The 25953-nt window shown below is 41.0% G+C and overlaps 1 protein-coding gene across 3 annotated transcripts in view; it reads left to right on the top strand.

Annotated features, from left to right (window-relative positions):
- The window catches only part of LOC138198101 (voltage-dependent T-type calcium channel subunit alpha-1I-like), a 172172-nt gene that overhangs the window by 25671 nt on the left and 120548 nt on the right, over nucleotides 1-25953 (top strand). For all 3 annotated transcript variants that reach the window (XM_069149294.1, XM_069149295.1, XM_069149293.1), the window contains exon 2: nucleotides 20339-20603. In XM_069149294.1, coding sequence (XP_069005395.1) covers nucleotides 20356-20603 — 248 coding nt within the window. In that variant the 5' untranslated portion in view covers nucleotides 20339-20355. The remainder of the gene's footprint in view (nucleotides 1-20338; nucleotides 20604-25953) is intronic.

Below are 25953 nucleotides of genomic sequence, written 5' to 3'. Positions count from 1 at the left end.
ACTACAATGAGCTGGAATAATTGTGTGGGCCAGAACTGTCCAGCTCACTGACACTGCAGAAACACTGTAAATCTCTTGTTTGATTTGAATATCCACAGCAGCTTTTGTGTTACTAACGTTATGTAACACAAACACAGCTCGTGGGACACAAATTATTCATTTAAACGAGCAACTGAACGTACAGTGTAACAGAGTCGCTTAGATCATGGCTTGGTAAGAGTTAGATGGCATTATAAGTAGTTGGAGGGAATAAATAAAATTCACACAAGACGCGTATTAATAGCGCTAATAAAGACCAAAAATAACTATTTGTGCTGTTGTGTTTCGTGTGCAATGTGATTTGTTGTAAATTAGAATTGTATTTAAGACTTGTATTTGAGGAATGTAACATACTGTACCATTATCTTGAATCCCTATGTTCTTTTAAAGTTGCTAAGCACACAAATTCTGAATCTACTGCCTCATTTGCAGAATTTGAAAATGGGATGTACTGCTTTGAGCAAGAATCAAAGTTGCCCATTCTTGGTCCAGTTTTATCCTCAGCGGCAGGCTGAGAATAAAAAAAAAAAAAACACAAAACAAAACAAAATAAATTCTGCCAGTTCGCCGACACTACACTCTGATCCTGCTGAATTGTTTGGAGTCCAATGAAAATGGGCATCGGCTTATCCATACAAGTGAACAGGGATATAAAAGTGAGATGAAAGACCTATTATCCTTCCAGAAAAAATATAGTTTTAATACTTATGCATGACTTTGCTCAGTGCAAGTGTCAGTGACACATTCAACATCATCGAATAAACCCACCTAAAGGAGTGTAGCCTCAGACATCACATCTTTGTTCCTCAAGCTGTGCGCTATCCATCCTTATTTGAAGCTTTCTAAATCTCCTTGTATGTCTTACATCGGCTATTTTTTTTTTTTTTTTTGCTCCATGATATGGCTCACTGCCTTTGATCCTGCTCTCTCCTGTGTCCCAGGGATCCCTCATCCTTTATCTCTCCTCAGATTCGCTCTGTTCTCTCTCTCTCCACCCCAGTTTGACCTTCAATCTCTTCCTGGAAGGCCACAGCTTCCTGCTACCTACCTCTGCGAGAGGCTAAAAGGGAAAACAACAGTGTGGATTTAATGGGATTAGCATTTTAGCTGATTTATCTGCTTTAGCCAATTAGCAGGGTAATGTAACTTTTGCCTGCAGGGAAGAGATGGAGATGTTTTATTCACCGTTATAAAAGTTGAATGGCAAGACAGAGCGATCCTGTGCCAAAGGCTAATTGTGTTCAGGTATAGACAAAAGCCTGCATTGGCAGAAGGCTGGCAAAATGAGAGGTGATGCCATCCTTTGTTTGGAGGACTACCCAAGCAGTTAAATGGTTGAAGTGTTGTAGAGTACATAGTTAGCTGTTACTGTGTCTGCTTCGCACCGTGTCAGTGCAGCCCTGTGTGAAACACACAGAAATTAGAGGACAGAAAAGCAGCAGAGACTTTCACAATGAGCTAAAAAGAAACAGGTGCTTAAAAATTTGGTAAATACAATATTTTTGGCTGGAACGACTGGGCTAGAGCTGTAAAGTCAGTGTCTGTTACAGAGTGAGTGACAGATGAAAGTTACACCACAGTTTGTCTGAATGCCCGCAACTTTTTAAATTAAAAGCCCTCCAGTTAACACAAGGTCCAGCCATACACTAGACATGTGTTTATTTCATGAGTGGCAGGGGGTCCCAATTGAAAGGGAAACACAACTTCATCCTCAAGCTTTATTAGACACTTTTCAAACTAGTTCGGCCGCACACGTGTTACGTGCACTACAGTAGGCATTTAGGGAACATCTGTGCAAATAAAATTAAGTAAATTATCAACCCATGGGAAGCCCTGCAGTCTTTTCCTCTCAACTTTCATGAAACCAAATCAACACATTTCCTGACAAGTGCACTTTTCTTGAACAACTTTGAGAGTGTTATGCATTCTTGTTCAGCAGTTTTCCACAGTTGCATTACTGCCCAGTTACGTTTTTGTCACCAGGAAGTTACTTTTAGATCTGCATAATTAGTTTTAGCCATTTTTTACTTTCTTATAATTTGTCTTAATAAAAAAACTAAGAGACGGTCTTTGGAAACCACGTTGATTTGTGAGGAGGATCAACACAACACATAGTCAATGTAAAGAGTAGTATTATCTTTTAAATCAGTGATTATCATATTAATCACAATTAAATGGCCAATATTCAAGAAAGAAACTGAATACCACTGAGCTGATTCCATTACATTTACTTTTCATTCGATTTTTAATTAAAAAGCAACATTAGGCAGAAAAGTATGAATATGAACTTAGCTGTAAGAAGGCGACAGAAGAGACAAGGATGAAGTACAATGAGGTGAGTGGTATGAACTGCTGAAAAGCTGAAGCAAAACCGAGCTAGGTAGGTATGGTAATGAGAGTCAAGGGACAAAGAGAGAGAGAAGGTGTGCAAATGTAAATCATTTAGTGCATTTCAATAAGACTGTTTAAATATAGGAAAGGGATTTAGGTGGTGATGGGATCACTAAAGTTAATTTGTTACAGACAGGACTACCCTACTATTACCACCAACCTGTGGGACACTTTTAACAGCAAGATGACCTCACTAGCAAGGATGATAAATCACATCAGGTCTCCTCAAATTAAAGACCAGCCAAGCAAAACCAGAATGTTCTCCTAGTGGCAAAAGCAACATTTAAGTAGATGAGGTATTTTAACGTTTTGCTGAAGGTACAAATTAATTACAAACAAGTGGAAAAAGTCCAAGGCACACTGCACCTTTAAGTATAATGATAAAACAAAACAAAAAAATCCTCTAATATTGCAAGGCTAACACCAACACTTTTCAGCTGGAGACCTTCATCAGACTGTTGAAATAAAGAAAAAAAATGCAGACACTTGAGTAGCACAAGACACAAATGACTTCCATGTATGTGGGTGGGAAGGTAATGCTATAGAAATCTGAATGGAGATCAAAACTGTGAACACCTATGCAATGCAGACTCAAAAAGACTTCAAAATAAAATGTGCAGGACTCACCTCAGAATCCAAATAGGAAGAAATATCACATAGAAAACATCTACAAACATCAATAGCTCGAGGAAAGTTGTTGGAAAATGTTCTTTTTTTAAAAAGTCTTCCTCCTCCATTCATGGATTTAGGGATGACCTACAAATGATTTGAGAGAACTGTGGTCATCGCCATGTGTAATTCTGTAAAGTCTGGCAGTGTAATATTTGTCATCATCAAGTCTTATAGCACACTTTATGTTCAATAATTATCTCTTCCCATTTAGTCCTTCCAACATAAAAGCTTCCATAGGGGCATCCCCAGCAACACAAGATGTTTTGCAGTCCATTGATGACATTGATCCTTTTTTTTCTAGATTATAATTTGTTTTGCTTTTATTCTGATAATGAAGTGATAACATAAAAGTGCACTGTGTTCAAATTAATCTCCACTAGCTTAAATAATACTCAGTTCATTTGAAGGATTTCATAACAGCGGCATAAGGGCGACATAATGGAATATTCTTAAAATTAAATTTTAATTCAAATTCAACGGTGAAACTTTTGGAAGGGACAACAAGTAAAAATAATTTTCTGTTTTGGAAAAACAGATTTAATGAAATAAAGCTCAAAGTGTGGGGGGACGGTCTAAACCCATTAGACTTGATTGTAAATTATAATAAGATGAATTTATAGGGTTTCAAAAATAATGGCCTTAACTGCTTCAAACCTCAGCTAAATTGTAAAGATTTCCTACCTTAAAAAACATCCCCAAATTCAATCAGTCTATAACTGTGAGGCCAAAAATAACAACCTGGGCTCTATGGATAAGAGACAGAGAGAGAAAAAAAAAAAGACCCCTTATTCCCATCCACAGGCCACAGTGAGTTTTCCAAAACTTCAGAAAAATATAGAAATTTTTATTTCAGCCTTTTCAAAACAGTAAATTAGGGAGTAAATAACAACTTTATTGTACAACAATGAGTCATTAAACACTGGTGTCAATTAAACCTGTATTCTCAACATTGGCTCTACCAAATTTGATCCAACAGAAATTAAGCACAGCAATGCTTCATCCATTTTAATCATGGTAGCCCCTTCACTGAATATACCGCAATCAGAACAGAAAATGGTGGCACATTGCATTTTAACAATAGTCCAAGTACAGGGACCTCCAGGGTGGAGAGGGTTCAACATTGTGGCCACTGACTCCCATTTTCAAATAATGCACTTGTGGAATATTAGACAATAGCACAATGGGCCTAATTTCAGCAATCAGCTGCCTGTACAAGGGTGCACATTTTCATCTTTTACATGCAGTTTTTTTTAATGTACAGGTAGACAATTTATTCCTTAGAAACACTAACACTGTACACAAAAATGTGAGGACTTGTTAATGAGCAGTTCCTGAATCACTCAAAATCAGGATTACAGTGGATAATGATACGTTACAAGAGAACACACCGAGAGATATTCTGTTAATGAATAATGATTACTCAGTAAAATATCTGTGAAAGAGTAATGATCACGTTCTTCATAAGTCAGTCCTTATTAATTGAACCAGCCGTTGAGCAGCACAAACTTGTAACCACTCATTCATAACTAATAACTTAATTAGTAGTTATTCTTTTTGTGCATCCCCAGTAAACGACACATCATACTGAGTAATTACCTTCTCACTGTACTTCATAATTATCTGACAACTAAATAGTTTTACTGAGAAATTTACAATTAGTCCCTTCATAACAAACCGGCAATTTCATAAACAAAGGAACTGATGATGAAAATCAGTCCCTCTAGGAGTTTGCAAAGGATTTTTGTGATTGTTGCAATCAAAAATGCTTGATTTTGCCACTGATTTTCTAAGTTTTAAGTGAGTTTTTTTACATTTGAATTTCTGATATTAGAAAGAAATCGCCAGTAGAGGAAACAAAAACAGTTTTTTTTGTTTTTTTTAACAACGACCTGATAAAGGGTCATATGTAATCATTTGGTTTGATAATAAGCATGCTGCATCACAGATCACATTTTAGTTCTAATCTTTTTTTTATATTTGTTTATTGAACTTAAGAGAACCCTGGGGCTCAAAGTTACAAAGAAAATCATAAAATTGATGTAGCTTTACAAAACGTACAATCTGTGACTGAAATATAGACCACAAAGGCTACTTCTGCTGTCACAATAAGCGCTTTAGATGCTATTTAATAAATAATAAGTCAACATATTCTGTATAGAAGAAAACAAAGTGCAGTCTCTTACTACTTGAAGTGTGCATAAAACTAATTTAACATGAAGTGCGTTTTGTTTGGAAAGACTTTGAAAGCATTACTCGGCCGTAACGCATCTGGCAATGATTCTGTTGAGGAAATTCTGTGCGGAAAAATCACGGGAATTTTGCAAAATTGCAAGCTCCCGCAAACATTGCGGAGATTGCTTGAATTAATTGCGTTAATTATTGCGCTCGCAATTTCCTGGATGGACTGGAAAATGCATGCTGTGGAAGCTGTGAACCTTAAAAGGCAGGAGACGTTGCTTAGAGAGATGTGCAGCAAAATGTGATTGATGAAATTACAAATGGATATGTTATAGTTTTTTTAAATTGATGCACTCCTCACACACATTTGTATAAGTAGTGCATCCAGCTCGACCAGAAAGAATACGACATCTCTCGGCATGTGGAACAGGTGACTCAGCTATCCCACTGTGAGATATGTTTAAAGTGAATGTGAAATTTGTGTGCGTGTTTCACTGCTTTTGTGCATGTCACAATTTCATGATTTTGAAATTACAAGGTCCTGTCACAGCAGCACATATTATGCATTCTGTCATCTTAAGGTTTAAGGCATTATCTTTTTAGAAAATATACCATTACACCAGCATAAATGTGAGCTCACACTAAACACATGCTGGGACCTTCGTATCTCTCCCTTGTTTTCCTCTGGAGAGGAGGCCAGCACTTGACACTTCATGGCCATTTCATGCTCGCCTCAGTTTGGCTCTCTTCTCAATTGCTCCCCCTCTCGCGCTCTCAGTGGAGGGTCTCCACTCAAAATGCAGAAGAAATGGGTGAACAAGAAGGTTAGCGCATTTTAATGAGAGCCTCCCCCTCTCTACATTCTGTCCATTTTTACACCACTTGATGCCCTATCTGTTTTTCATTTTCACCCATTTCACAGCTTTTCTCTCTGGCTGATCCCCACTTTATATTCATGGTCCAACAGTAGCCCACTCATCGACCTCCTCACCACTCCTCAACTTCCTCTCCTTCCCTGTCTCCTCCAGCTTCCTGCTTTCATCCCTTCCTTCCTTTGTCATGCACTCAAAGTGGCATCACAATCCTTTATCTTTACGAGTGGCCTTCTCTATTTTGTGTGTCAGTTTGTATATGTGTCTGTGGACAGGGGGTGGGGGGGTTTCAGGCGAGCCACAAATGCTCCAAGAGCCATATTCAAATCTCATTTCACACTGCTGAGGGTGAAAAGACCTGACACAGCACTCTGTGGGAGGGGAAAAAAAAAAAAAAAGAGGAGAGGAAGAGAATGAGAGGAGCAGTGAAGGGAGGAATGTGAGAGATGGGGAGGAAATGATTGTGAAGGCAGCGCTGCAAGTGGAGGAAGAGAGCGAGGGACATGATGTGGGAGAGCAGGAGAATAATGGCTGTTGGCATTAAGCTACCTACAGTATGGAGCAGAAAGGAGAGAGGGAGCAATGAGTGAATACACCAGCCAGTTCTAAAAGAGGAAGAGGAGGAGGATAGCAGAGGGGACAAAAATTGGGAGCAGAATATCATCAGAGTCGAGGAGGAAGACAAGTTTAGACAGTTTTCTCTTTGTCAGCAAGCGTCATATTTCTGTTGCAATCTCTTTTCTGTTTCCAAAATTACATTTCCCTTCCTCACTCCTTTCCTCTTCTCTCCAGGTGAAGCTCTGTCCCTCTCCTTCTCCTCCACTTTCCACAGCCCACCTCCTTCCCTCTTTGAACAATGTACATGTTTATGCAAATGAGGTAATTAGGAAGCTGCTTGGCTTCATTTGTGGTTTTAAGGTTCTGAGAAGAGGTGTGAAGAGGGAAAATAAAGAAAGACGGAGAGAGAAGTGGACGAATGAGGATTCAGGCTTCGGTGTTTGTTTGAAAAGAATGCTTGAATACGTGTGCGTCAGAATTACACATCCCTATATGATTAGATATTCCCTTTAAAGTACTGTATGTTTCTGTGTGTGTGAGTGAGTTTAATATGCCTCCATATTTCTCTCACTGCTACTTCCTCTCTTTTTGCCCAAGACCGAGCTACGACCGTCCTGAAACACTTCCGCTCGCTTTGTCTCTTTTCTTTTTTCCTTCCTTGTCTATCTGTTTTCTTCCTCCCTCTTCCTCCTCCTCCTCAGCTCTCTCATCTCCTCTCATCTTCTACCTTCTTTCTGTCATCCTTGCTTACAGCCTTCCCTCTTGCAATGTTGTATTTCTCTGTTTCTGTCTCGCTTGCCTCAGTCACCTCACCCTCCCCTTGTTTTTTGCCCTGCCCTCCAACTTATTTTCCTTCTTCTTTCATCTCCATTTCTCCTCAAGCTCCCCCCCCCCTTTATGGCTTCACTATTCACACTCTCATCTGTCTTTCCCCTGTCCTTGCAGGATTTAACCTATTTTTATTCCCTATTTTTGTCCAGTTTCTCCACTTTCTTTTGTCTCCACCCTTTTCTACTACTTGAAAAACGGTGTGATAGCCCTTTACCAGCTATTCTGTGGTCATAAAAATAGCCTTTTGTTTATTTCCCTCTCTCTGCTTGTCATACCTGTTTCCATCTCTTGTAACAGATTGTGACGCATACACACACACACACACACACACACACACACACACACACACACACACACACACACACACACTTGCGCCATTAACTTGTGCTCAGCAAATACCATCCATCTTCTAACCCTCGCCATGGACAGAGCTGATAAGAAGCATGTCTTTAGCACCATCGTTGAGATGAGGCTTGTTGTTCATTCCGCACCCCAAACATCAAACTCACTTCGTTTGGCCATTGATTATTGATCAGTGGATGGACCCTCTGCTAGGTGCTTCACTCTAACGTCGATGCTTAGCTGTAGTGGACGTTCATGCTAGCTTTACCTGCAGAGTTTGACTGCACCTCATCTTCATTTATGTTTTGAAGGAGTTCCACGTAGAAATTTTGGACGGCTGTAGTTATCTTTGCATGTTTCTCCTGTTCGCACCGCGATATCTAATCTCAGTGCTACACAATATTACCTGCAAAGCTCCACAGCCTGGTAGCTATGTTTTCTTCTTGTCTTTATGTTGTTTAATGGCAGCTGGCAGGCAGCTTTTAGGTGCATTACCGACACCTTATGGCAGGAGTAATGCGTTACAACCACTCGCTGGTAAAAACGGGCGAAATAAGGAAGAACGACAGCCACATGCACTATTCGATTTTTTTAATATTTCAACGATTATTTGAATATTCTAAATTCACGTCCCATCCCTCGTACAGAATACATGTACGTACTGTACTCAGGCACAGATATGCAGCACTGTTGCAGTCGTAGAGTAGGAAGGATGAATTTTGAGATCTCACATGCGCACACATTGGCGCACACATTGACACACACACACTCACACGCGTGCTCCGTCAAGGCAGCTCTCATTTTTTTCTTCAGCTTGCCTTCTCGGGGTTGATATCAAGGCTTTGTCTGCTCTTTCTTTGTCTCATGCACTCTCTTTCACACACACACACACACACACACACACACACACACACACACACACACACACACACACACACACACACACACACACACACACACACACACACATAGACACAAAGTTAGACACTAACACATGCCTGTGCACACGCACATCACCTCATGCCATTCCTCCCCGAGTTTTCAAACTTTGGATGGCAGTTTCCTGTCAGGGCATAAAAGCAACGGGAAAGAGATTTCTAAAAGGAGAGGAAGAGACGTTGAAGAGACAGGGGGAGAAAAGATAAGGAGTGCTGACAGATGTTCAACTCGACGCTTTTTGCCCCGCAGAGGAGAAAAAGAGGAATGGATCTGTCGTTACTTCTCCTCCTCCTCCATCACTTCCTCTTCCCTCAAACCTCTGTTCCTCTCCTCCCCTTCTTGGTTCTTCCCTTGTAAAAAGCCCACGTTAAACCGAATTCACTTCGTTCCTTTGATCTTAAGGCAATGAAGCTTTTAGGCAACTTTAAATAGAAAACCACAAAGCAGAAGAGAATAGACTCTCAGCCCCTCGAAGACAGTGGTGCTGCAAATTTAAAACAGCCACATGGGTAACAAGTGAGTTAAATCGAAGGCGAGGGAGGCTGAGGGCATTACAGTAACTCTAAATCACAAAACCCTTCTCAAACACAGTCACATAGCCTTCTCTTGTGTTTTAAATTGGGAAGATAATGGTGCTTTTAGCCAATTAAGGAACACCTATAACAATGATAGCACCCACTGTCCTCATTACTGAGACTCACTTGCTACCTATGAGTGTATGTGTGTGATTTTATTTTTCTGTGTGGATGTGTGTGAAGCCATAGAGAGGAGGATAGGGGACATTGTGGCAAAGCACAAACACATCTCAAACCCACACAGAACATGCACACACACACAAACTGCACACATATTATATGTGCACCTGCAGCTGTGCAGCAGTCTGTCCCTAACGTGAATTGATCGTGTTCAGTCCTCCTGCCACTGTCAGTGTATAACAGAAAAGACCAGACAAATGCTTGATCTGGTCTGGACGCCGAGAATATATCACGCACACACCTAGACACACACACACACACACTCACCAAAGCTAGCAGCCACACTTCAGCCTATAAAATTTACCGTTTATTTTACTTGGCACGCCTACAAGTATGAGCTCTCCCTGCCTCACACAGGAGGGAACCGTCTGTCATCTATCAGGGTGGCCGAATGACAGCCAGAGCTCTGAGAGTAAATCATGGGCAGCATTATTGCACCTCCTCTCACTCGCCAATATGGATTCGTGTTGGGAAACTGGGGGAGCCGGTTATAAATCAGTCAATATCACAAAGGAGTGTGTAAACAAAAACTTCCACGATGCATAGAAGCTTCCCCACATCACTTACAGCTCACACATACATACACACTCACATTAGTGATGATAATAAATGCACTGATAACCGGTCTGTGAAAGGAGTTGAATTTGTCTCATCAGTTACTTTGTCAATTCTACTTTCTGTCATCTCATTACGAATCATGCCAGACAAAAAAAAAAAAAGAAACATGCCATTGTGAAAATAAACCCTCGTTCTTTAAAATTGATTCAGTTTTAGAGTATTTACAAGCTCTTGTGTAGGATATCCATGAAGTTTGTATACATGGATCATCAGGCCAGAAAGCAACACGATTAAGAGCTCATGGATCGAAAAGTAAAAAATAACCCACTGACAAATCTCAAAACACAGCTCTGATATTGGTACAGGTGGTGGCTAACAATACCGAGGCTAAAAGAAAAACAGGTGAGCGAACAGAGTGGAACGTCCAATAAATCTATTGCGGTCACAGGAGAAAACAAGCAGAGACAGAGGCAGCACTACCTGCTTTCAAGTTGTAGATTTCTTTTTCGTCTTTCAAACTGAGTTGAAGCAAAAACGAAACTGAAATTGATGTGCAGAGTCTGATGAAATTAAATAAAAGATTGGTTACTCCTTTCAAAAGTGAAATCATAGCATTGTAGCTTGTTCTATAAAAGCTCCTTAATAGAGCTATGTTTGTGGTCTTTAGTTGAGCCTCAGCACTATGTGCAGCGAGCCGTGATCCAATTTGTAAGCTCCAGACTCCACTCGCTTCACTCTAGCTCATTTGCCAGCCTGTCAGTCCTCGTGCAACCAGATGAATATGTATTATTAATACTTGAACTTCAGTGTGATCCTAACTATGAAAGCTGTTAGCATGATGCTAACAGTTTGAGCCTGAACACAGTGTGAAGTATTGTATTGGCATCAGCTTGTCATGTCAAGGAGGCTTTACACAACAGAGCGCTCATGCTGACTTAAAGACACAAAGATGCGCTCAATAACCAAACAGCGCATCCATGACGATGGTCTCAGCTGCTTGGTTCGGGCTAATGCTGTTAAAACAGATTAAACTGATGGGGCCACTGCTCCAGTGTAATCCACTGTCAGAAACTCTCTAAAGATGATTTCTGACACTGAGCTTAGTATCCTCTTCATCATTGCAAAAGAAACACAGTGAGAGTAAAAGAAAATAGGAGAAAGAGGGGTTGAAGAACAGAGACAAAATGAGAGAAAGCAGAAGGGGCAGCAGAAGGGGAGAAGAAGATGAGAAACAATGGAGGGAGAGGACGGATAGAAATCAAGACAGATTAAGGAACTCAAATGGAAAGTGGAAATTTTAAATTCCAAAAGGAAGACTAAATCTTTCATCCATTCCACAGATCAAAAACCTTAACTGCCGTAGAGACAGAAGAGCTGTGAGTTCCTTCCAAAACTTAAAAAAGTCAACCGTGTTTTAACCAAGGACGATGCTCTATTTGACTTACTGTTGATGCATGACACAACAAAGATGCAGTGAATGTGATTCAACTCTCTCAAGACGTTCCTGAGAGGAACAGCTCTTCTCGTTTCTTGCTAAATGTTTGACATTTCTGCCCAGTCTAAATTAGTTTGCATCCGAGTTAGTTTGTATTTACTTTTGTGCCAAGAGCAGCTGCAAAATATTTCATATGACTTTGTTTGGCTGCTTATTTCATTCTCTGAAAGCTATCAGCAGCACCCAAAATAGTCATTTGATTCAGCCCTAACAGAAAAAGTTTACCATCTTTTCCACATGGGACACGTGATCACATGTATGACACATGTTTACCACATGGTAAAATGGGGAAAATATGTGGAAGAGTTTTCACATAGGAATTTACATAAACTTCACACATTACACCAAGAAAATGTACAATCACCACGTTTCCCATGTGCACAATCACGTGTCATGTGGTCACGAGATTTTGCATGTGGAATCTGTGTTTTTTCATGAGGGGGATGTTTGTGTAAATATGCACTTAATTCATCTTTAAATTGCAACAGCCTTATGAGGTTACTTTTGTACTCATTTGGACCACATATTGTCCCATTATACTTATTTTTTTTTCAATTTATATGACAACCTGTCTTTTTGAGATATATGTTTCCTATCTGTTATTACAAAATAGACCAATAAAGAGTTTCACAGAGCATATGGTTGTTGGGGGTAAATCTGCCCACCTGGCTGCTCTGTGATCCATAACAAATGTCTGGACCAATCTGTCTTTATTGCAGAGTCAGGATAATTCTGCTGGAAGCAGGAGAGCTGTGAGACACCCATATGTCACTTACCAACCAAAATACCTTTAAGTGTCTGGCTATGGCTGCAGGGTATCAGACCATTTCACTGCAGAGGTTTAGACCTCGCAAATGACAAATATGCCATGAGCTGTTTTCCTGCTTTGGAATGATCCTACTTCTGTGTTGAACTGGTATCAATCTATGTCAAGTTATTTTGGCTAATTTATTAAGGAGGTATTATTACAAGCAGATCTCTGAGGATTTTAAAGAGATGGGTCAAAAAAGAAGAAAACTACACTTCAATGTAATGGGTGCTGTTCCTAATTTCAGGATGTTCACAGCAGAAGGTTTGGAAGGGCAGGACTGTCAAGCACATTGATTTTTCCTTGGAAGCTGAGTGGCACCAGCAGTGTTCAGTGTGGAGCGACATTTCCCAGAGTTTCTTTCATCTTTATCCCACTATAAGCCAATGAAGAATGAATTCGTAATAGGATTTTAGATGGCTCAGCTTTGCTCATTGATCTCCTACTGTACTTTACATTCTTTCTGCTTGAGTTCGCTTCCATTTAATCAATCTTTTAAGAATCGGTTTGTTGCTCACCAACAGTAAGCACTGACGGCTGTGTCACTGATGTTGCTAGTCACATTTTGAATGTAACTGAAATCTACTAAGCCAGAATGTTTCTGATTTCCTGAACCCCATGCACGCTGCTCTGTGACAGCCTATCACAGATAGTGTAGATGCAGTGTGATCACTGCCTTGTTGAGAACTACTCTGACTGACTTACAACAACGGCAGTAGCCTCACAGTTAAATTTTTTGTTTTTGCAGTTTTCTGACTCCTCTCTTGGTCTCATGCTTGAAATCCACCCAGATCATATTATTTTTTTGCATGCTATGGTTTTGTCATCTCATGTGTCTACATTAATCTACCATGTTGCTCTTCTGGACACATACCATCTGTCTGTCTGTACTGAAGGGGGGTGTAATTTGCCTGCAGTTGGGAAAGAATTGAACTCCCTCAAAACTCCTCATTTTGGGGCAGTTTTTCTGTATTCAAATTACATGCAAATTGAAACCACCTACTGGTTTGTGAACTGCCACTTTGAAGCCTCAATTTTGGCATCTTCACCATCTTGAGTTTGTTTTGGAGCAGGAAGTGATCATATTCGGAAGAGAGGGTGAAGCTGGGGTAGCCTGGCGTATCCAAATTCAGTCTGGGTACACTCCTTTGGGAATCGCTGACAGTCGTTCTATCCTACTTGGTGTAGACATCGGGTTAATTTTAACCAATGAGCATGCACCAAAATCAGCCAACATTCTGCAACCGCTACAGCTACCTAGGGGCCATGTCTACCAGCATTTTTCTCTGAGCAGAGCGTATTTTTTTTTAAATTATTTTCAATGGGAGGACCAGTCACAGTCCAATCACAGTGAAGTAGGGGCAGAACAAATCACTTAACTAGCGACACAGGTCATTGATTGGTCCGGCCTTCAGAGTGGCTGAGCGAACGCTAACACAAGCCGTGTATCCAAACAATAGTCACACTGAAGAAAACTGAAGCTATGAGCAACAGTCTGGCGGAGCCAAGATAGATCCCGGGGAGGAGGAAGGGTTGGATCTGACTGAGGAGACTATGCCCTCTCACTAATACCGGCAACCTGACTGCACAGACATGTCAATCAAACCAGACAAGCCCCCAAACATGCCGTTTTTAAGGCCCAATATCTAATAAATGATGAAAGTATTTTCAGAAGGTCCATCAGAACATTGACCAGAAAGAGTACATTTTGCTCATGACACCATAATGACTAGTGGAAAAAAAATCTACTGACTTTGCATTTCATGAAAGAAGTTGAAGGGGAGTCTATGAGAGCCAAAGGTTTTTCTGGCCCCATCAGTGACATTGCATTTTGAGGCATTTCCACATTGGCTTCACTTTTTTGGACCCAGAAATTATGTCCATTTTTATACACAATCTATTATTGCAGGTTTAAGAACCGCAGGTGTTGTAGGCTGGTTAGAGATATGGGGCTATAAGAGCACAATGTACCTGCCTGGACTTATTTCGTGGTTGTGAGAAGACATGAAGCCTGGCTGGTGAAGTGTAGTAAGTGAATACGTCTGAAATGAAAACAATGATGCAGTGATGCAGAATATATTTTTGAACTCTGACCATAAACAGCAAAGAAGGATTGTTGTAAAGTTTATCAAAACCAATTTACAATATGCAATAAAGGTGTTTGATCATTCTTGGAAGTCCATTTATACTGACACTTGTAAACATTACAATGGCCCGAAACTAAACATATTGAAGTTTACTTGGCAAGGCAAAGATGCAGAGTGGGAATGATGTTCTTCTCCATTATATGAGAGTCACATTTATCACATTTTAGGAGGCAATTTTATAGTGCTGTCAAAAAGCCAGCCATCATATTCAGTGGTGGCTCCCGTGTCAGTGGTGGGTTTATAAATGCATTAGACTCTCACACTGCATATATTGATGGTCTCAGTAACAAAGTAATGTGTTGTTTTGATCACTCAGCAATAGGTGTCAAAGCTGGTTTATCTCAGGTCACTGAATGAGGCACAGCCTGACAGAACTGATGAGACAGGGAGTGTGTGTGTGTGTGTGTGTGTGTGTGTGTGTGTGTGTGTGTGTGTGTGTGTGTGTGTGTGTGTGTGTGTGTGTGTGTGTGTGTGTGTGTGTGTGTGTGTGTGTGTGTGTGTAAATTGTGTTCTCTTGGGATATTTGCCCTCAAGGGATTCTAAATAGCATTAGCCACTGTCTGCGTTTGAATGGAACAACAGTGCATGATTCACACACACACACACACACACACACACACACACACTCTTCTGGGATAATACCAATCACCAGGGACCTGCCTCTTGTTTTCTCAAATGCTCAATGTTCTCATTTTTCAGCCCAGTCACACACTATTATGAATGCACTTGTGTGCGTGTGTCAAGAGTATGTGTTCTCTACCGATAATATTGTGTCACCTTGAGTGTGCTTTGACACAATGAAAGAAAGCATATATGCAATATTAAGACAGAAGTTTGTGCTGAGTTAGTGTGACAGTCAGGCTGTTTACAAGCGCTGTTGTGGGCTCCGAATTGTCCCAAATCACCTGAAATGCAACGGGCACCGACACACTAACAGACAAACACATATCATCATTCTTCCTCCAACCTAGCTGCATTTTTTGTAAAGAAACAGCAAACAAACTGTATCCTCATCTACAACTTTCCGAACTAATCTTTATGAATTCTCAAACTTATAATGCAACATTACAGGGAGTCACTTTTTAATAACTTCCCTCTGTAGAAAAATGAGGATTATGTGACACAATGTGTCAGATATACTATCAGTTCTTTTCCAGAAGTCCTAATTTTGCTTATAGTAGACAGCTGGGTTTTATCTACATCTACAAAACTGGCATTAATCATAATATAATGGGACATGCGTGAAAACCTTCCTCCAAAAATATTGTCCAAGCTGAGGACAGATTGAAGATTTCCTAAAAACAACCTATTTATCATTTACATTAACTGGTGTATGAATCAAAATGTTCAGAGACTTCTCCTGTTGCCGTGACAGTGTCAGGACAGTGATGTGCATGCAGCAGTAGGAAGTTATAACCTCTGTTGGTAAGTATTCCAAGTTTTGTTACTTGATCAACATCAGCACATGAAACTAAAGCAGAAAGCGCGCATCAAAGTTTGTGTCAAATGTTTGGGGAACAGAAAGAAGTCACGGTGAGACAAATCCGGTGAATAGGAATGGTGGGTTGAAACATTTATGTTATTGTGGGCGAGACACTTGTACGTTTTCAACGTGCTCTGAGTGGACACATTGTCATTTTGGAGAACCCAAGAGCCATCGCGTCACAGTTCAGGTCATTCGCACTAAATTACACATCTCCAAACTCATGGCCGTAGGCTTTCTGCAACATTTCATTTTGGAATACTTACTCACAAAGGTTATTGCTTCCTCCTGTTCCATGCACGCCATGGTGTTGTGCACAGGAGCAGTCTCGGAGCTTCCACCTTTGCACTTATGTGAATGTTTTTTCAGGTCAAAAAGCAGCATTCAAGTGAAACAGATTTCAGGATGGGATTAAGGATTTACATACATGAGAGACCCCTCTTTGAAAGTACATGACAAGTATTATCTACAACTCTGAACATAGCTCAAAGCCATTAATATCAGATTTAAGAACACTGGAATATCACTTATTCTTTATTTTAAGCCCCCAGTTCCTTATATCTTGAGTTCGTTCAATAACTCACTGATAATCTTGGACTTCTATCCCTTGGGTGTTATACATCGGATTTTTCATCTGAGTGTAAACACAATACTAATAACACAGCATTTCATGGCTCTTTTTTATATTCAAATTGTCCACACCAAATGACTGAAATGAAGAATACGTAGCTCAAACCATCCACAGTATGTTTTTACTGTTGTTTTCCATCCAGCCTCTGTCTGTGTCTGTCTCAGACTGTCGCAGTGAGTGTGTGTGGGAGGGGGAAAGCAAGTTTTTCCATGGCTCATCACAGCCTTTTGCTCATAGTGCAGCTAAATGGGTGACTGTATATCTGCTCCCCCAATTAAGGGTGCTAATGTGTGAGAGCATGTATGTTGAGAAACTGTGGATGTGTGTGTGTGCGTGTGTGTGTGTGTGTGTGTGTGTGTGTGTGTGTGCGTGTGTGTGTGTGTGTGTGTGTGTGTGTGTGTGTGTGAACACATGAGCGAGGGCGTAGTCTCTCTATCGCTCTCTCTCTCGGTGTGTGTGTGTGTGTGTCACACACATTCGTCAATCATCATCATCATCATACACAAAAAACACAGAGGAAGCTTTCACAGCATCCAGGAATATTTTAAAAGGGAAGCACACTGAAGAAGGAAGGGCGATATTATGGTGCAGAGAAGTTCGATGAAATGATTTCAGACGCAAACAAACTCGAGAGTAACACCATTTGTTTTCACTTTCTTCACCACAGTCACAAATATACAAATAGTCTTACACAAGATACACACACAGGAGCAAACTCCCTCCAAACATTTCTGCAAAGCTGTCTCCTACTTAATTGTAGTCGCCGGTAATAGCTGCAGGGTCTCCCTAAGAAGCTTTGTCATGGGAAATAAAACACAACAGAGAAAGAATAAACTTCCTGGCACCACAGGAAGCAGCTGTTGCCATGGTAAAGCTAATTTCAAAGGCCAATTATGAAAAAGGGAGGCAGGAGCCGAGTTTGAGAGACGGTATGTATTAGTGCTCGTGAGATAATAAGTGGATACACAGGTATACTAGCCAAAGATTACGAGGTATATCAGTGTGTCACCGTGTGTGGTCTACCTGGTTTAACAACTCGTCAGAGGATTATCCCTGGAGCTGCGAGAGATAGTGGCTTCTGAATCACCACTGTCCTATTTTCTTAGCTTGTAATGAATAGCCATTAATATCATTACCCTATAAAAACAAAGTGGGCTCCCCCTCTGGCACTTCATCCTACTGGAGGATTTAGTGCGAACAAATACATATACTGATGCACGCACACATGCACATAAAGGAAAACACACCTACGCATGCAGGTTTGCAGTTATCTGCTCGTGTTTTTTGCTCAGACGTGAGGCAAATATCACATTCACACATGATCACGCAGTTTGAAATGATCATGCAGCGGTCTAAAACATGATCCTAATCGGACATCTATTCATTAGCGCGAGCTTTAAACAATAATATCTTGTCTGTGTGTGTGTGTGTGTGTGTGTGTGTGTGGGTGTGTGGGTATGTGTGCAAGACTGTCCATATGTCCAGCTATGCACATGTCCAGCCTTCTCTTGGCTCCTCTTGCTGGCTGCCTCCTTTGGCTACCAGTTAAAAGCAAGATGACTACCAAGTCCAGTATGTTTTTAATACATTCACTTATACTCCAGCTGCTACTGGCCGACAGGCTTGCTGGCTCACTGGTTTGACACACGTGAAGACCGGCTGAGCCAAAAGAACAAACTTTCTGTCATTCTGTTTATCTTTGCTCTTTTTACTTTTAAAATTGTTCCCCTGTTTTCCTTTGAATCATTCAACTGGTGGACTTCTTTGCCAGCAGTCAGCCCTGAAACAATGCCTGCATGGCGTGTGCGTGTCGCCTCACTTGCATGTGTGTGTGTGTGTGTGTGTGTGTGTGTGTGTCCACACTGCCAGAGTGTTTGCTGCAGCGTTATTACTGCCACTCCTATCTTTCTACTTTGATAATGGCCATCAGTAATCAGATGTTTGAGGCTCAGTAAGTGAAGAGCAGTCACCTGATTTTTGTTTACCCTCGTCTGGAGCGAGATACACAGGCACACATACAGAGAGAGAGACGCAGAGATAAAGAACGCACCGGAAAATACTGCCCTGTTAAATTATTGATATCGTAAAATAAGAGCCTGCATTGTGTTTCTGCTGTTGGTTTGTGTGTCCACAAATCTTTTCCCTGTCGATGGTTGCTGGGAACTACACACGTCCCGCAGGAAAGATAAACACTTCACCTATCATCTAGCTGCGAGGCATGACTCAGGTGTCTCGTGCACACTGTGTGGCTGCTTTAACCTGTTAATATGGGCCCAGAAACAAAAAACAAGATGTTCTGCGACCGCCACGTACAACCCACGCAGGCAGGGCGACCCAGGATTTAAGGCAATTTTCCACCAGATCCGTCTGCGTCATGTTTCGGCTCTGACACGGCCACTGGAGCTGATTATTGCAACAGAGCAGATCAGCCGGGCAGAGGAAGGCAGACGGCATCTGTACAGTTTTCACAATAAAATAGCCTGTGCAGACTCATGATTTATCATATCAAGAAATGTGTTCTCCTTTATGTCAGCACTTTATGTGAAATAGTTTATACGGATGAAAGTTTTTTTTTAACAACTAAAACTCAGCAAACTATTAACTTTGCCTGTAGGCTACAGCACACAGTAAGAAATAACCACAATAAACACACGACGGATAAAAAGGAAACCATTTAACAATGTTTACCCACTAGTAGCACAAAACACAAGGAAGGATGACCAAATCAGGAAGTCTTTAAAAAAAAAAAAAAAAAAAAAAGGTAGGCAATTGCTTTTGCTCCTGGTGGAGCATGAAGCCGTTTTTTAAAACCGAAAATTTCTAGTGTTTGTATTCTTTTTTTTTTTTTTTTACAAAAGCAGATGCTTTGAATGCAAAGTGTTCTGCAGCATTGTTTTCTTTGTTGTGAAAATATTGTTCAACAATTGCACACAGAATTATGCAGAAATGTGTCAACATTTTTGTGCGCTTGTGTGTGTGTGTTATATTCACAGATAAGTGTGAATCCATTCATGAGCTAAGTGGTAGGAGATGGAAAGCCATTTCCTTCCGCACAACACTGTGATGGGACTAAATGACTCGTCGATGAATGCGCAATGACTGTTGACATTGATTTATTCTCCGCTGTCGCTACCGTGCGCTTGATTGTAAGAGGTGATTGTTATTAGTAAGCATTGCATTATGTTATGCAGACAAGTGAGTTTACGATAAGACCATTTGCTTTCACAGGGCATAGAGACAGCTAGAGGCTACTGGGCCTTTGGGACTAAAACGATCATGAAAGTTGTGAGGGGATGTTATGATGTGGGGGTGTTTTAGTGGTCTGTGGGAGTTACTGCGTAACCAAAGGCCTGTTTATCCAATCAGACATTATGAAATTAATATTTCAATTAAGATGTATTTGGGGTAGTGCTAACACTGCAAGTTGATTAAAAAAAAACAAAAAAGTATAAGCGGTATCCGAAGACAACTGGAACTGAAGAAGCTTTAGAGATGAAGGGTGCAACATCTTCAAGAAACTAAAACACGTCCAGCTGCTGTTGGATAACATTCAGAATGACCATGACCTAAGTGACCGAAAATCCTCAGAGACATTTTACTGTTATCTTTACTGTTATGTGAATTCACATTGTGTTTCAGATCTCAGCTGAGTTGCCATGACGAGCGAGGAGTGTCCTGTGCCGCTGGGGAGCATCTCCTCGGCAGGGCCAGGGCAGAGTGAGGAACACAGCTCGGCGCATGCTGATGACATCATTGAGGAAGTGGGTCTGGGTGATGACGTCAGTATCGGCAGTGACCTAAGCACTCTCGTGTTGCCCTTCCCGGAGCTGGCGCCTGTGGTCTTCTTCTGCCTTAAGCAGACCACCTGTCCTCGCAACTGGTGCATCCGTATGGTCTCCAGCCCATATCCTTTCATTCACTGATGGCACCAGCCAATTTAACCTTAGACATAACTTATATTTATCCCATAATCTTCACTAATTCTCACCAGTATTCACCAGTTTTCACAAATCATCTCCCTGTACATGTTCAGTAATCCCCATCTTCTTTAAATCACTCCCATCATTTGCATTTTTTTGTTCATTGGCACTGGGGCTGCACAATTTATTGTAAAAACAAAATCGCAATCTCAATTCGTGCCTTCTCATGCAATCTCATTTTGAAATGACAACGATTCTCCCGCATTTTCATTCGGGAGATCAGCTACATTGAAACATGCGCTCTTGCTCTCCCTCAACCAATAGCAACGCAGCGTTACACTACGTGAGCAGCAGAAACCGGCAGCAAAGTAAACTGAGAGGGAGCGAGTGAGAGACACAGACAGAGAGGCTCAGAAAAAAAATGGTTCAAAGTCGGCAAGAAGAGACTAAAGCTGATTGTTTTTATGTTCAATGACTCATTATGTTTAAAACAGAGCACTTCCCTTTCTGTTGTCCAGAGTTGCAGGTATCAAGACATCCTGCTGAGTTCTGCCTGCCTGCTGAGAATTGCATTTCACCCCGCAGCACTGCAAGGGAAGCTGAAGGAAAACTACCAGACATCGTACTGATTTAAATTTGATGCAATCTTCTCTGTCAGGTTCATCAATGTCGATAAATCATCCGAAGTCTGTCGTTTTTGAGCATTTGGCGTCATTAGTGTTTTATTGGACTCGTTGATACATAAAAAATGTTATATTCATAATATAATTGATAATATATTCATTTACTAGAATATCTTATATCATATATATGGTATCATCGTGTTGTTTTAGTTATCTCTATCAGGTAAATGCAAGCAATAAACATTCATATTGAAAAAAATCGTGATCTCAATTCTAAGCAAAAACCATGATTCTCATTTTACCCAGAATCGTAGTCCTAATTGTTAGAGGCCTTTTTTCTACCCTTTTATCTCCTTTACTATTACTGGTGCGTCCCTCTCCTCTATATTCGGTCCCATCTTTTTCATCCATTGCGACTCTGACCCCCACAACCCACCCCGTCAACCCTCGCTGCTTTATCTTATGGATTTGCAACCACACTACAGCAGTCATCCCAGAATCTTCTTGAAGTAAGTGTGTTTGACATCCTTACAAAGCTACAACTGAAGCAATTTCACTGTTTGGACAATCTATTGTGCATTTCTGTATGCATGCATGGACATGCGTGTGTGTGTGTGTGTGTGTGTGTGTGTGTGTGTGTGTGTGTGTGTGTGTGTGTGTGTGTGTGTGTGTGTGAGAGTGTGTGCTTTTAGTCTGTGCTCAGACCAGGCAGTTGTCTGTTTGCTGACTGTACTGACAACGCCAGTGGGAGTAAGGATGATCCTTCCACATTAGGGACAGACAAGAACACACTGGGCTTCCTGCCGCACTGCTGCAGTAATGTGTGTGTGTGTGTTTGTGTGTACATCTGAGTCCGATGGTGCTATTTACTCTCAATAGTCAGAGTGCAGGGCTCTAAGGAGTGTAATGTCTGTAAGCTGTTTCCTTGGTCAGTTGGTCGGTTTAAACCTGATTCATCATTGTCATGTGAAAGAATTGCAGGAGCCTTTAGGGGCAAACAGACTTTCTCTCAACACTTTTTCATTCACTACTGTTTGCTAGTCAATACCACAGTTTTAAAAGATATTTGAACCAAAGTCACGTTGTATTTCCTCCTATGTGTATGGGCTTCATAAAGCATGGACTTTGTTGACGGTCCATTTCTCAGTATTCTGGGCCTCCATTTGAAACTTTTTCCTCTGCTGTTTAAAACGGCTTCGCTCATAGCTGTAGTTTACCCGGCTTACTGTTTTCACAGTGTCTTAAACATGATTATTGCCTGTGCTCCTGTGTTTCAACCAATCACTGTACCCTTACGTCACAGTAGGAACTGCGGGGACGGTAAAAAATACCTACCCAGGGGTAGGAGCTAAAAAAGAGGGGAAAGTAATACATTTGTGACAGAATGTCTTCATAAGAGACAAACAAATATGTAACAAGAAAAATTCAAAAGATAGAAGGAGAGTGTAGGCAGTCAGACAGACAAAACTGGACAGCAAGACTTTTCTGTTTGCCTTTCAGACTCCGTCTTTGATGTTTGAGGGAATAGAGGTTTCAGGAGGATTTTACACTACTTGCTAATGGCTGAGCTCTGCAAGTCTCAGTTGGCCCCTCGCCACAGGGTACAAACATGCCGGTGCATACACATACATACACACACACACACACACGCACACAAACTCAAAATCTTATTTCACATTGCCTGGGCTTCTGTTGCACCAAACCATCTGCTCATTGGCTACTGGACACCTATAGCTGCTGCAACTGTAAGCATGTTAAAACACAGAAAGACACGCCTAAGTGTGTGTGTGTGTGTGTGTGTGTGTGTGTGTGTGTGTGTGTGTGTGTGTGTGTGTGTGTGAGAGAGAGAGAGAGAGAGAGAGAGAGAGAGAGAGAGAGAGAGAGAGAGAGAGAGAGAGAGAGATGGTGTGAGAAAAAAATAAGTGAGAGTGTAAAAGGTGAAAAAGATTGTGTAGTGGTTTGAGGGAAGGTTGTTATTGCTGTAGTTGATTTTCTTTCAGTAAAATCAGTTTGAGTTGTTGGCCCTGCGTGTGTGTGTGTGGTGGTGGTGTGTGTGTGTGTGTGTGTGTGTGGTGGGGGGAGGATGAATTCACAGGCTTTATGCCTTTTACTTGTGTTGGACTTGGAGGATGTGCGAGTTTCTGTGTGTGCATCTAGCGGTTGTGTGGGACTTAAACTGGTGCAGGAGTTTGGTACTTGATGTTTGGTACAATTTGTACCCGTTGTATGAGTGTGTGTGTGTGTGTGTATTGATCGCACTCAAGTAGACTGTGCAGTATATATAGATATGTTGGATTGCTTATGTGCTGACAGAGGGCGAGTACACAGCACTTTAGGTTGTTTCAAAGACTTTCACAATAAAACCATGCCACTGTGACGTGATTACGAGACATTTCTCTGTCATCACCGGGTTTTGCTCGTGCTCAGTGCAGTGTATCTGAAGTAAATTTTGTCTAGATGTGTGTGAGGAAGGGGGAAAATAAGTGGTTGTTTCACCATCTCTTTGCAGATCAATAATTCTGTCCACCACTCAGTAGCTGTGAGAGGCCTTCAGTGACACACACAAGTGATCTCGCACCCTTGCCTGGAGGAGAGCACCTGAAGCACCTCTCTAAATTGCACCGCACACACTTCTTCTTCTCTCTCTCTCCATTGTTTTTTCTCAATTTGTACATATCATATCAATTGAAATATGTGTTAATAGTGATATCTGATATGATTATGGATTGAATTTGATTGACTTACTACAAAAGTTTACTATACAAAGTTGAGTATTCATTCTTGTTTTCCACTGTTGTCTGTGACTCCCTCCTCAATTGTCTCTCCCTCTTCTTATCTTCTTTCTCCTCGTCTCTGCTCCACCTCTTCCTCTCCTGCCATCGTCACCCTCCACTTTGCTCCCTGACTCACTCTTTGTAACATTCTGCTGACAGAGAAATACTGTACATGTATGTGGCTCACATTCTGGCTGACTCGTGAAATGCACTGAATTCATCCCACAAGCTAAGTCTTTCTATTTTTCCACCTATATATGTATTTTGAAGTTTCCTCTCATTTTAAATGGAGGGTCTCCTCTGTTCCATGTTTCTGACTTGGAGAGTCAGCTGTCACTTCACTGCTGTCAGGACTGATAGCAGATCAGATGCGTGTCATATTACGCTGATGGATTCATTATAGAGCTCTGACTGGCACAAATTTGTGCCCTATGTATTGTACATGGGTAACCATGTCTATGCCCACACTGAAAGATACATGCCTACGACCAGGCAGCAGAATATCAAACAAACACTTTCATGACATCACAGTTCCCTTTTTACGAGATTTAAAAATCTCGTGGTTAATTTCTTGTTTTTTTTTAAGTTGTTCTTCTTCAACTTCTAACTTCATGTGCGTCTCTGGGATGACAGAAAATCTAAAAATCATCTCGGTGTGTTAGTTTTCACTGGGTCAGTCTATTGAAAGGGAATAAAAAAATACTATAATTGCTATAATTTAGTGTGAACAGTGGGTTGTATTATACTGTCGTAGTTACATGGGGAAGATTACCTCTCATCAGTGATTTATTTAATGGATCAAGATGAGAACAAATCGGGTTACTCATACTCCATTATGCCGCAGATTAACTGCATTCAGTTTAACCTGACCTATCAAAAGTTACTCATGCTGGAAACAGAGAAAGACAGATAGCAGTTTTTTTCATCTGCGTCATGCCCATGATTGTCCTGACTTGTTTAAAGGTACAACATATTCTGTTTAAAAAAGCAAAATCCCTGCAAAAGACAAAAAAGCACCAAGCAGGCCTGCCTTATTGCACAATCTAAATATTCATGAAAACTTGCCATGTTCAGCGTGTGCGTGGTTAGCTTGGTGGTTGGTGTCATTTTGCATTATGCCGATGATTTTCGAAATACATTGAAAGCGTAAACGGAGAATAATACAGATTGAAATAGTCGGCCAATGGCAGGTTTATACAGACATTTTACATCTGGTGATGGTAAAGATCTACATGAATAGATATTTAATAATTCTTTGAAATCTCAATGAGCAATAATTTCTCCTATTGGAATTATGACCATTGTATTATGGACTGCACTGCACTCCTTTTTTGTACTATAATTGCAAATAGTACCATTGTATGAGGTGTTTTATTAAGTTTGGGGTGGAAATGTAGAGCAATTACTTACAGTATACAACCCTTCAGAAAGGAAGTGTATGGGTTGTTTAGAAGATTCATTGATGTATGGCTTTTGACATTTTTCTTCTTTACTTATCAAAATACTTTACTATAGTTTATCCCATTCCTTCCTATTTCTTTTTCTTTGCTCTGAAATGACCATCTTCCGACCACCCTCACACGGGCACCTCTCTTGTTGCTCCTCCTCTCCACTCGTCAGTCCTTTCCTCGTGTTTTCTTTTTCCACCAAATAGTTGGGTGGTAGTAAACTATCCTTTTCTTCACATTAGCTCACCTTCTTCCTTCATCCTCTGATTGGCTCCTGTGGTGTTCGAGGCAGAGTGACCGGCCTCTGTGGCCCATGATCCTCTCTGGCCCTGACAGCTTGTTAACTCCATGGTGACGGATGGCTGAGGCATTGCTGTGCCTTGCTCTTAACTACTGCTGAGGATATAGCACACACCTGGGACACATCACCTACTCTCTCTCTCTCACCTTCTCATCTTTGCTTTCTGCGGTTTTCTTACCCTTTTTCTT

This window comes from Embiotoca jacksoni, unplaced genomic scaffold (assembly GCF_022577435.1).
Source record: "Embiotoca jacksoni isolate LCO1_2020_lvr unplaced genomic scaffold, fEmbJac1.0.p SCAF_15, whole genome shotgun sequence".
Lineage (NCBI taxonomy): Eukaryota > Metazoa > Chordata > Actinopteri > Embiotocidae > Embiotoca > Embiotoca jacksoni.
The sequence above is the reverse complement of the archived record's forward strand: the minus strand, read 5'-3'. Positions and strand labels throughout refer to the sequence as shown.